Here is a 13,705-nt window from a genome sequence, read left to right as displayed (position 1 = left end):
AGGTTTGATTTTGTGCCTGGGAAATAAGATTTTGAAGAATGTTTGAATCAATTTCTTTTAAGAAAATTTCACTATAAATTAAAACTAGTGTTGTTTCCGTGCGTAACATACGATCTTAATAAATAAATTATTATTATATATATATATATATAATAATAATTTATTTATTAAGATCGTATGTTACGCACGGAAACAACACTAGTTTTAATTCATAGTGAAATTTTCTTAAACTCTCAATGTAGAAATAAATTTCTAAACAAGATTAATAAATTTTGGTGTTGATTCTTTCTAATTCTTCCTCTTTCTATTAAGTTTGTCTTTTTTTTTTTTTATACTTTGAACATTTCATATTTCTTTTATTACATGTTACAACAAAATTACATCAAGTTACAACAAAAATATTATAAAAAAATTATTTAAGGGAATTTATGAAGAAAAAAAAAACTTATCCACGTTGGGTTCATAATCATTTAAAATTTATTTAAATAAACTCCGTCTTAATAGTAACTTATAACAATTGACAAAATACATGAATATAATTTACCTGCAATATTTCTTTAATTATAAAAATAGCTTCTACATAAATTATCATATAATAAACTCGCTAGTGTAATTAGAAATAAGCAAACACAATATCTTTTTTTAGGTATTTAATTAGCTCTAAAATTTTCTCTATCTTAAAATGAAACATCATCCCATCACCTTAAGTTTTTTTAATAGAAAAAATAGCTTCTACATAAATTCTCATATAATAAAACACACCATAGAAATCATTCACATAAAAAAAAATTCAATGACATTTCTCAAAATAAATAAATAATTTATATAGTAGCATTTATTTATTGAACAAACATTCAATTAAGTCAAACCCCTAAATTACAAAACAGGTCCCTCACCTACAAATGCCAATTTTCTTCAAAAAAAAAAATAAATAAATAAAAACTAGAAACTTCATTACACTTCTAAAGTTCCCTTTGACATAGGAAACCTAAAATTTCAGTTTTATCAAAATCTAATCAAAGTAAAAGTCACCCAAAGATAATTGGCCCAATTTCATCCAAATTTAAAATTGAACCAAACACCCCCTAGCTTCAAACAGTTCGGAAGTGTCCTTTCCGATTAATTTGCCTAAAACTTTCGAACAAATTAATTCGAAAGTACACTTCCAAACAAATTATACCGTCTAAATATACATTTTTAAAAATATGTAATCTTTTAACCGTGTTTTTAACACCGGTTTTTAAAACCGCGTTTATACACCAAAAGAGATTAATTTTTCTGTAATATAATAAACTCTACATTCTGCAAGAAACCTGAACTTGAATGAGATCTAGAGATGTATAATTTCCTTCCCAAAATTTTTTTAAACAGCTACAACATGAGGCGATAACGATAATTTTCGTCGAAAAAAATAATAGAATGTTCAATTGGAAGATTTACAACTTTCGACGACTTTCCTAATCCTTTCGATAACTAAAGGGATTTCCTCAAACGATATCGTAGTAAAACAAATACGAAACCATCCCGGTTCGATGCAATGGCAAGCCGATCCGGGAGTTATATTGATTTTAGCAACGGTCATGAACTTCTCCCATAATTCGAGTTCTCCTTTTTCGCTATAAGGTTTGATTAATCCGCTCATATCGGCCCAACAGAACATACCTGCACTGCTCTTGGCACATTTGATTCCTAGTTTGGTTAAAGAATCAACAAACTCGTCACGTACCTGTCTTATTCGATTACGGTTGGTTTCAATGTACTCCTGAATGAACCGTGTATCTGAGAGCATTGAAGTGACTAATCTCTGTGTGGGAGCGGATATAGACGAAAATCTACTCATTTTTTTGGCTGCATCCAAAACTGTTTTGTTGTATGAATATATAACTCCGACTCTAAATCCGGCAATCGAGAGGTCTTTTGAAAGGCCGTATATTATATGAACACGACTTTTATCTACGTATTCGGAATCAAGAACTTCGGCTATACTTACAAACTCCTCGCTTCCGTATGTGGAGCCTGCGAATACTTCATCGGCAATGATATGAATGTTTTTATCTTCCGCAAAGTCTAGAAGACTGAAAAGCATATCAGGCGTCATAATGTTGCCAACGGGATTTGAAGGGTTGGAGATAATAATTCCACGAACTTTGACTCCACGTTTTCTCGCTTGACTAAATGCTTGTTCAAGGGCGGTGATGTTTAGGTTGAAATTGTCCGTACTTCGACAATGAACAGGAATTAAGTCTATCCCTGGACGCCATCTTACGTCCCTGTCAAAGCTGCATCGTGGAAAATAGCAATTTATTCAATTAGTGTTATGCTATAATGATGCAGGGCCACTATAACCAATGTTTGACAATACATACTAAATAACGCCAATATTTAACGCCGCTATAGCTGCTATTTGATAACATTGCTTTTAATCGGTGTTTATAATTAGCATATGGAATAGGAATCAATAGCATAAGAAAAAGTCATCAATGATGATTACCCTGGATAATAAGGTGTAGGGACAAGAAATGCATTTCCATGGTCTGCCAAGCAGAAGGATAGTATCTCGATAGCAGGAGTTGCTCCGGATGTTAGTACCATATTCGACGGGTCAAATTCCACTGATCCTCCCATAACCTGATGCATAAAATCTGCCAAGGCCTGCAAATTCAAAGCAAACAACAAAAGTTTAAAACACAAACAAAACAAAGGCATGAACCTAAAATTAAAGCATGTAAGGTTGCATTAATCCGGAATACACATCAGAAGGAATAAATCGTTTTCTCTAGAAGTTGTCAGAATATAAAATATTCATAATAAGTGAAATGCAGCAACTCTTAAAGCTCAAGCTCTATATTTAACATAACGAGACGTAAAATTCACTAAGTTTACTAATAACATTACTACAAGCTTACAGTAATCTTAACATATGTTTGTCTAGAATGTTAGAGAATCTTAGCATATGTTTGATATTGCAGTAAAAGGCCATTCCACAGCATGCTTAGTTGAATCGACAATTTATAGCTTCTTGCATAAAAATGACTCGAGATGCGAAAACAAAAAAGAGGACGTGGAAGCAAACATAGGCTTAAACTTTTGGAATAATTGATTAATGGTATTAGAGTCTCCAATCTCCATGACCATGTGAAATGGTCTAAACTCTAAAGTTTGATCCTTGCCACTTCCATTCTTCAAGACTTATAATTCATCATCAACAACAATAATAATAAAACAATGAAAATTAAGCACAAGATAAGTGGTTTTCAGCATTATCCAAGCTTCAAGACCAAAGAGCATTTGTGTAAAAGTGTATATTAAAACCATTATAAAACCAATGATGCTTCACTACATACTACTTAAACTTTTGAGATAACTAGTTCACACCACACCATAACACCTATCCTCTTGAGCTACACAAGTTCTACCAAACATGTAACCGACATGTCGACACTAGTAATAATTTGAAAAAATGAATTAATTGAATGTAATCAATGTGTTGGTATCATTTCGGTGTCAAACACCGAAACACGTCTTCGATCAGAAGTATTAGTGCATAACCACAAAATGAAATCCCGTGATTTTCACTTTTTGGAGGAGACAAAATTGATTCTAGAGATAAAGAATTGATTTTAACATGTTTGCATGTTAATGAGTAGAATTTAAAACAAAACAGACATTTTGCAGAACATCACATCACCCCAGTAAGCAAAAAAAAGTACAATCCAGCACAATAACAGCAAATAAATAAACAAATAAATTGTACATCATAAGCAAACAAATTAATAAATAAATTAAAAGTGTCTTACAATTTTCAATTCGTTCAATCCATGAAACGGTTGATAAGGTGCAATCCCATTAATACTCAAATTGATATCACCATTCCCCATCACTGATCCCTCCAAGTTCTTCACCAACCATTTCTCAATCAAATCCAAACACAACTACACAAACAACAACACCAAAAAAAAACCCAAAACATTAAAAATTAAAACAAAAACAACATATCCAGAAAGAAAAATATTATTATTAATAACCGTAACACTAATAACCTTTTTACCATCCTATACCAGATTTGAACTCTATCCCTTGAAAAACAGTGGCACTAATGACCTTTTTATCATTGTACCGCAAGAGATTTGAATTTTGTCCCTCGGTGGCACTAATAGCCTTTTTACAACTGTCTTGTACTAAACTCTTTATAATACAGGTAAATACGGCCGATGCAGCTTAAATTGTGCTCTTTGATGTTACAATGTCAAGCACTTACCACCATACCATCATGGTTTTAATACTAAACTATGCTCTTTGATGTTACAATGTCAAGCAATTACCACCATGGTTTTAAATTGCAGTTACAGTTCCAGTGCAAACCTTTATAATTCAGGTAAATACGGCCGATGCAGCTTAAATTGTAGCTGCAATGTTGTCACAGTGACTTCAAAATCCACAATATTGCAACTACAGACAGCAATTTAAAAACAATGTTTACCACTATGTTGACACCTTGGGGACATTACCCTAAAAAGCAAAGACAAAAAATCCCCGAGTTTCGAGCTCGGAGTAAGAGCTTGACATTGTAACTTCATGATGATACAAATCCGGCATAAACATTTGTCATGTCATTAGTGTCAGCATTATTAATAATAATATTCTTCTTTTTGAAAAAAAGACAAAAACATAGTAGAATCCGAAAAAAGAAAAAAGAAAAAATCTACCTTGTTATCAGACAAACCAAGCTGAATAATTCCATTGGGGTTAAGCAAAGAATGAAAAGGATCTTGAGAAACTCTATCCAAACCAAGATAATAGAGAGAATCATCAGGTTTAGAAAGAATTGAAGCGAGTTTAGAGACACGAACACGAGAAATTGAACCGCGAGAGGATAAATTAGAACGAGAAGAAGAACGAGGAAGAAGCGTAGGAGAAGAAGAAGGAGAAGAAGGGTTGTGATTGGAACGACGTCGTTTAAGGTAAAATTGAAGAAAGTAAAAAAGAGCACAAGGGATTAAACTACCGAGAAGAAGACCACCACGACCTTGAACTACACCTTGAAGAGGCACTATTAATTTCATACCGCTTCTTGAAGAAGAAGAAGATTGAGATTGAGATTGGTTTTTTTTTTGGTTTTTTTGGGGTTGGGGAATTGGGTTAGTGGGTTTTTCTTGGGTTTGGGTCATTTGACCCGGTTTTTGAGGGGTGGAATGAGTAGGTTTGGTTTGTGTGGTTGGAAAGAGGAATGAACGAAGAAGAAGAAGAAGAAGAAGAAGAAGAGAGAGAGAGAGAGAGAGAGAGAGAGAGAGAGAGAGAGAGAGAGAGAGAGAGAGAGAGAGAGAGAGAGAGAGAGAGAGAGAGAGAGAGAGAGAGAGAGAGAGAGAGAGAGAGAGAGAGAAAAAAGAGAGAGAGAGAGAGGGAGAGAGAGAGAGAGAGAGAGAGAGAGAGAGAGAAGGAAGAAGAAGTGATTGTGTGTGCCAAAGGAGTGTGCGTTTGTTTTGTTTCTCTTTTGTTTTTTGTTTTGTTGTTTGTTATTTACCATTATATCCTTCAGTTTTTTGTTTCCTCGTAATTGTAAACACAAAATTCAGCTTTTTTTTTTTTGTATAATTTATAATCGATCGAATATTCTTCTTTGCCCTCATATGGAACGTCTATGATTGTTGTACAATGTAGGGATTAAAGATTCCTAGACTTTGAGATACAAAGTTTTTTTTCTGATGAGTATTGTAATAGTTGCCCCTATATAACTTTTTTTTTTTTGTTTATATAACAAAAAAAATTTATATTATATTTTTAGTTTTTTATGTTCTATTTAGTTTTTAAATAGACTTTTTTTTCTTTTTAACTTGCTTCTTTAAATGCCGCTATATTTACAATATTAGCTTATATGTTATTTTTCAGTAAAAAAAATGTCATGTGGTCGTTATAATGTTGGCATGTGTATGATAGTATTGACGTGATAAATTATAAAAATAAATAATTTTCATATTGGTCATTTAAGTTTTGAAAAAATATATTTATGATCTGTTACATTTAAATCAATTTTCAATTAGTATTAATCTTAATTTTTTTCCTCTTCGCCATTTTTCTCTTTCAACGAGAATTAAAAAATGAATTGTAGTAAATAAAAAGAAATACACCATAAATCTACTAAATTAAATTAGTTGTTCAGCTCATTTTTAATATTTTTTTTAAATATTATTTTTACAAACTAGTTGTAGAATTTATTTTTGTTTTTATGAATTTCAAATGCATAGAGATTTCAAAAAGGATTTTTTTTTTTTTTTTGGTTTTGAAGAAGGATTTTTTATGAGTTGCACAAATTAGTTGTTGATTTTGTTTTTGTTTCTATTGGTTTCAAGAAGAATTTATTTATTTATCTTGAATCACAATTGAAAGGGTTTAGGATTTCAAACTACATGTTCTTCTTTCTTTCGATAATACAAATTAAAATATTCATCTTCTTCGTCATCTTCAACATAAACTTAAACAAATGTCCAAAAAATCCAAATTAAAAAACAAAGCAAATATAAAACTAAAATAAAAAATTTATTGAAATTTGAGAAAATTAAAAAATATAAAAGATTAATTTGAGAAATGAGTCAAACTTGAAGGATTGCAATTGATTTCATTTTTCTTAATCGGAAGAATTCTAAAAAAGAAAATACAGGGCCACAAAGAAATAGAAAAAAGAACATAGATGATTATTTCTTTAGAAAAGACATATCAAGAGTATCACTTAATAAAATTTAAGACAAAGAAAAGAGCGACTTCTGAATCATAGTTAGAGAATCCAAACTAAAATATTTATACAAATATTTCCTTCCCAAAGAATTTGGTGGAGAGTAATGGATTAATCTCTATGTGTAAAGTCTCTAGTACTGAAACCCATAAATACCTATAGCAACCAGTTAAACCACAAGAAGCGAATTAGATCATTTTCTAGTTTGTAATAAAGAGTATGTTTAGATTTGTTGTATATGTAGAATGGAGTAAAATGAAATGAATATGATAGTTAAATTTTTTAATAAAATAGATTTTATTTTGTTCCCCTTTCATTTCAACTTATATCATTGATCAAAACATACATAAAAAAAACTACAATTATGTCTGGTTAAAATTTGTGAATTACAAATATGTTTGTTGATAGTGGATGAACTTATAACAAATATAAGATAAGTTATTCTATTGAATTTGAAGTGTTTCGCAAAATTCGCAATTGAACTAATTAATATACTTCATTCATAATGAAATATAAACAAAAGAAAATTTAAAATATAAATAAAATTTGCAATTGAACTAATTAATATACTTCAAATTCTCTTTATATAATGAGAGAAAACTAAAACGCTATAAATTCAAATGTTATTTAAAAGAAACGTATCAAAAAAATTATATAAGTTAGTGAAAAACGTTAGGTTCACGTTCTTGAATCATATCAACACATAAAAGACGATATCAATCTTTTTACACTGGAATTGTGAGGTATCTAGAGTATATAGGCAAAAGCATCAATAGGCAAATTGTTTATGAACACAAGAAACTTTAATTTCACATCTCTCTATAAAATTTTAATACATTAGATATATGTCAATATCAGAATAAATGAATTTAGATCTTCGACAACTTGAATGGATTCACTGTTAAATCATTTTATAGTCCTATCAATTCGGAGCAGCAAAACAGTTTCGATGACATTTTTCTAACTAAAAACTCTAAAAAGGATTTGCTTAGTTTGGTTTTTTGTAATTAGTAACAATACTCCTTTGTACTCTCAATTAATAAACGTCTTTATAAAAAAATATTAGTTATACTAATTCGCCGAAAAAATTAGCCAAAGTCTTAATTATTTTTATTATATATTTTTAAGTATTTTTTATGAGAGTTATAAGGTAGCATGGTATTGGTGGTAATGGATGAGAAATTTAGAGATTGATAGATATAAGGTGTTAAGATCGATCTCCCATCCACTAAATTTGTAATAATAATTATTTACATTTTGTACTTTTTTTTAAAGTTTTATGAATTTTATCAGAAAGTATCTCGTACGGTACTATTTTTCTAATATTTATTATTGTTATTTTTAAGGGCCAAAGGTGCTCCAGCTCATCACGTGCTTGATGATGATATTTTGATTTGAGTTTTGTCTTGATGATGACGATAGTATTGGTCCGAATTAAAATTTTGTTTTCTTGTTGCTTTTTTTTTTTATTTTTATTTTTTTATCAATTTGTTTTCTGGTTACTACTCTATGTGACATGTGTGTGGGATTCTAATATGATAAAGTGAATATGCAAATTAATTAGTTTAAATAACAAATTTTTATATGTATGTTTAAATTCTTGCCATCACACAAGAATTACTCTATGTTTCGTGATATTTATTGTTGACAAAACAAATGAATATGAACTTATATTAACTCTATTTATTTATCATATGTTTTTTTTAAATAATATCTATCATATGTTGGTAACAACAATTTGCTAAAAATATATACAAATCGTATAAAACATATAATATATTATTAAATAATTTTTTTTTATTTATTTAAACATTAATTCAATTGACAAATGTCGATATTATTAGATTGATCGTTTTGTTCTGAATTCAAACTTAAAACTGAATTAAGTATAATATAATTTATTATTTCTTCTAAGATAAAAAAATTTAATTTAATTTTATATGTTGTATAAATTCTACTATTAATATTTATCTATAAAAAACATAATACATTATAAATTATTGTTTCAAATACTACTTGAAGTAAAAATGATATAATTGTAAGATAATAATTGTACTAGACAATTTTACCATAGTCCTATAAATGTATACAATATAAACTATTTATCCTAAGCCAATGATTTATGTTGTCAAATACAGTCTTAATATATGTATTTTTTACTCTTTTTTATGTATTGTCATTTTAAAAATCTTTTACATTAGCATCCAATAAATTTTTTTTTTACATCATTTAATAAATATAACAAGCCATAAATATTTTTAAACCCTTAAACGTTGTATTAACATATCATTGAGTTTTCTCAACAACAAAAAAACATATTATTGAGTAACCCTGTAAATATTTTTATGGTGATAGTTCATAGAAATTAAACTTTAATTATTGATCATATGAAATAATTATACAAACTAAAATCATCCTAACACTTGCCATTTCAATTTATATTTTAAGTAAAGTTTTTATTTTTATTGTTTAATTTAAAATATATTTATATCTTTTGTTTTCTTTGATTAATATTTAACATCTTTACTAATAGTTGAAATAAAAGGATAAGTGTATATTAAACTACGATAAATTATTTCTTTTTTTACAAGAATTACAATAAATTCTTAACAATACATTATTTTTACAATTTTATGAACAATATAAAAATTATATTGCTATATATTTGTATCTAATAGTATCGTTAAAAATATTTGTATCTTAATTTTGTTTAAATTACTATAATACTTTGAATAAAATACTATTATCCATTAAATTAATCACTTTATGTATATATTTTATATGTATTTAACAAAAATACTCATACAATTACAGAAATTTGTTTTTTTTTAGTGAATTTACGAAGTATATTTGTTGGTTATTTGAAATCATCAATTTGACTTCTTAAGAAAGAAAAAAATTAAGCTGCAAATCGAAGCTTTAAAGTAGGAAGTATAATGTAATTTTTTTATATTTAAAAAAAATATATAATGGAATTTTTTTAACCAAACTAGAAATTCTCCCCCATGCAAAAAAGATGGAGATTTTAACAAATGTGCTTCAGTAAATACACCTGCCACTCAATAAATATTCCTCATAGAATGCATATGATATTTTTTTTCTTTATGTTTTTTCTTTTTTAATTTTCACTTTTTATTTGGTAAACTTGTATTTGAATTCAGAAAATCTAACAATATTAATATTAGTATTTACCAGTTAAGTTAAAGCTTAAGCATATTTCTAACTTTGGCTTTATAAAAACAAATAAAATAATGGAATTGCCATTTTAAATACAATGTTCAATGTTCACTTTACAAAAACAAATAAAACAATGGAATTGCCATTTAAAATACAATATTTAAAAAGAGGGTCAAAATGGACATCTTTTATGATTTGTTGAGAGCTAATTAACTATTGGACAGGGGTGGTTCATTCTAAAGTGAATGCAAGTATTTGATGTGATCACATATACTAACATAAAGAAAAATAATTTATTTATACTATCATTTATTTAACAAAAAGAAAAATTCGTAATATATTTATTAAAGAAAAATTATTTTAAAATACACAATTATATAAACAAAATTCCTCCAAAATAGTCTACAAAATGTAGGACAGTGTTTCATTTAAAAAAATTGTGTATTTAGTTTTAAAATGTGTTAGTGTTAAAGGAGTGATAAAAATTAGAAGAATAAATAATTATTTAAAAAAAATGATTTATCTAAGCAACAATTTTTCTACTAACGTAAAAATTATTTGACAATCCAAAGTTATTTTTCTTCCTTTGTTGGGACAACAACTCCATACTAATATTGTCACTATTCAAAAGTGAGAATTAATTAATTAATTTATCATATCACTTATTTTTTAATAAAAATTTAAAATACGTAAGTACATATTTTTGGTGAGGAAGTAATAAATAGAGTCAACAATTTGATGAAAGTCTTATAATAATATGCAAATAAATTTCAAAATGTTATTTAACTAAGTAAATATACAATATTTGAAATTATAAATAACAAGCACCAGTGGTCTAGTGGTAGAATAGTACCCTGCCACGGTACAGACCCGGATTCGATTCCCGGCTGGTGCAATTTTTAAGATTTTTTATTTATTTCATAATTTAGCAGAAATATTATTATTATTATTATTATTGTTGTTTAAAATCATGTATTTCAACGCCTAGTTCTGGTTGTGAAAGGTTGATATGAATGTGCAAATGCAATTGACCCATCATCACTTCTTTTATCAACAATAGGATGTGAAAAGCTTCAATCTCCAATTGAAATTTTTGTTATTATTTTAAACCTTTGTTTTTGTAGAAATATTTATTTTTATAAAGTACTTTATAATTTTTCTATCTTGCAAACCTCAAATAGCCACACAAGTTTAAAACTGATTATACATTTGAGATAATCTTTGGCATTAACATATCTACATTATTTAGCTATAATAATATTTTTTTAAGTTTGTGATTTGGCTTATATGCAATGAAAGTTCTCATTTTAGAATAAATCCTAATTCAATGGCCAGTAACCCCTTCTGCAATGTGTGCACACTTTCTTTTCTTACACAAATTACACATTAGTAGAATATGATCAATGATTTTATTATTATAAAAAGATACTCTCTCTTGTCTCTAATTATAAGAACCAAATATTTGTTCTTGAATAGAAGTACATTTTTAATTATTAAATATATTTATTATTTCTTTCTCAATCATACTCTTTATTAATATTGTTAATTTATCTTCAAAAATAAAAAATATAACTGGATATGTTAATGTATAAATGTCAAATAAAAAGCCAAATTGTGTCAAAAATCGATAGAAAAGAACAGAAAAAATTGTGTCGTGTAAGTGTAGTTAGTATGGTAGTTGTATTGATATTTTAATATATCGGGATGCGAGTTAAAATATGAAATCTCCCACTTCATTTCCCCACAATTAATGTGTAAAGCAAACAAGTTTTACATAGATACAACCTAAAATTAAAAATATATGAATACACACAAATAAAAAAAAAATTAAAAGAGAAATAATCTAATTATATCATATTTCTAACATTTTTCTTTTAAAAATATCTAAATACACAAATACAAATTAATTTTTACTTTCAGCTTCTTTAAACCACACCAGTAACACATAGTCAAAAAATACCTATATATGTTGATGTCGTGTGGATACACTTCAAACATCAAATACGATTTTGATATGAAAGTGTTAGTATTAATAGTGAGTTACTTTCAATCACTATTATTTTTTTAAATTATGATCGATATCAAATTAGTCATATTACAAAATTCCTTTAGTTGATGATTTCGAAGACAAGGTTTGAGGTGCTTCTCTAGAATAGAGAAAAAGCTTATATTTTCATGACTCTCGAAGAAATGAGTGCAATATCCTTTCAAAATGTATTCTCTAAACTATTTAAGCATACAATAAGATATAAGGTGCAACATCTGATTCCAAATAAATATTTATCAAGTCTGTTTGGATAAGATTTTTTTTAAATGATTTTTATAGTATTATTTTTTTTATAATTGTTTTTAAAAAAATTTAAAAATAAAACTTTAAATGAAAAATTAAGTTCTTCATAAATATTATTTTTGAAATATATCTTTTTATAAAAAGTATGATTTTTAGCCATAATAATAAATATCCAAATTATTGAACATCAAAATTATTTTTCTAAATCGATAATAAATAATTTCAAAATAACTTTTATTATTTTTAAATAAATTTTTATAAAAATAATTAGTAAAAATTAATTTTTAAATATCTAATATATATATATATATATATATATATCAATGCATTAAGAAGAAGCCACGTCTTAAAATTTTAATCTAAGTGTAACTACCATAAGTGAATCCCTTTATTTTAGCTTATTAACTAGTGTATGTATTTGTGAAAGTGCTTGTGTGAGTTTATGAAAAAAGTTTACGATATATCAATAAGATGTTTTTGATTTATTTGCATAAGCTCTTTAAAATAACATATGAAAAATATTTATTTATATAAAAATAAAAATTATTTTATTGTTTGTTATAAAAATTATTTATACATAAATACTTATATAAATGGTGTTTATCTTATCTATCTTTGACTTATTTCTCGTTCTTTGAGCAGCTTCAGCCACCTTCTTCACACTACGCGAAAAATAGTATTTTGCAGCGCTTTTTTTAAGTTATTTACAACAATTTTTCAAAAAATTAAGCGTTGTAGTATCTAGCGCTTTAAAAAGATATAATAGCGCTTTTTAAAATAAAAAATGTTCTAAATTCCTTTTAAAAATACGCTGCTTGTTGTACTAGTTTTACATCTCTTTTTTAAAAAAAGCGTTGTAATAAATATTAAAATATTGAACTTTAAATTTAAAATAAAAACTCTAATGTAAAAATATGTGAGAAACCAAAAATGGAAGGTCCTTTCTGTTGACTCAAAGGTTAAAAGCAAAAGTAGAAATTGTTTCACTTATGCAGCCAACAAGACAAAAAGGCTATTAAGCTATAACACAAACACGAATGCTGAATGTGAAATGATATAATAGACATATGTAGTAATTAAAAAAAAAAATTAAAGTATTTTATGTTTATCACTATAATGAAAATCACAACTTTTTAAAAAATCAATTATAAAAATTTATTTTTTTAGAAGCTACTCATTACTGCTTCTTATTAGAATACCCAATTTCGTTTTATGTGAATGAATTCAATTTCAATTATTTTCGTACGACAAATAATAAATATTTAAATTGGTTAATTAGTTATACAAGTGAGTTAATTATTTTATACTAATTGATTGTTTATCTAATTTACTATATAAATCTATGTAACTCTTGATGTAATTAAAGATTCTTTTAATTATCAATATCATTCAAATTACATTTGTGCATTTATCTTTTATATATCAATGACTTAAATCAATAATCATAATAACAAGAATCACCATGTTGAACACAAACAAACACATTACATGACAAATTTTCAATCATTTAG

At 26.8% G+C, this 13,705-nt stretch overlaps 1 protein-coding gene across 1 annotated transcript; it reads right to left on the bottom strand.

Moving 5' to 3' along the window:
- Positions 1–1,314: 1,314 nt before the first annotated feature.
- LOC101500775 (probable aminotransferase ACS12) lies at positions 1,315–5,295 on the bottom strand. Its single transcript, XM_004506223.4, has 4 exons — positions 4,707–5,295; positions 3,798–3,932; positions 2,492–2,652; positions 1,315–2,279 (listed from the first exon to the last, which is right to left on the bottom strand). The coding sequence occupies exons 1-4, from the start codon at positions 5,166–5,168 to the stop codon at positions 1,424–1,426; spliced, it is 1,614 nt and encodes a 537-aa protein (XP_004506280.1). The 5' UTR covers positions 5,169–5,295; the 3' UTR covers positions 1,315–1,423.
- Positions 5,296–13,705: the final 8,410 nt, after the last annotated feature.

The sequence above is a fragment of the Cicer arietinum genome, chromosome 8 (assembly GCF_000331145.2).
Source record: "Cicer arietinum cultivar CDC Frontier isolate Library 1 chromosome 8, Cicar.CDCFrontier_v2.0, whole genome shotgun sequence".
Lineage (NCBI taxonomy): Eukaryota > Viridiplantae > Streptophyta > Magnoliopsida > Fabales > Fabaceae > Cicer > Cicer arietinum.
The sequence above is the reverse complement of the archived record's forward strand: the minus strand, read 5'-3'. Positions and strand labels throughout refer to the sequence as shown.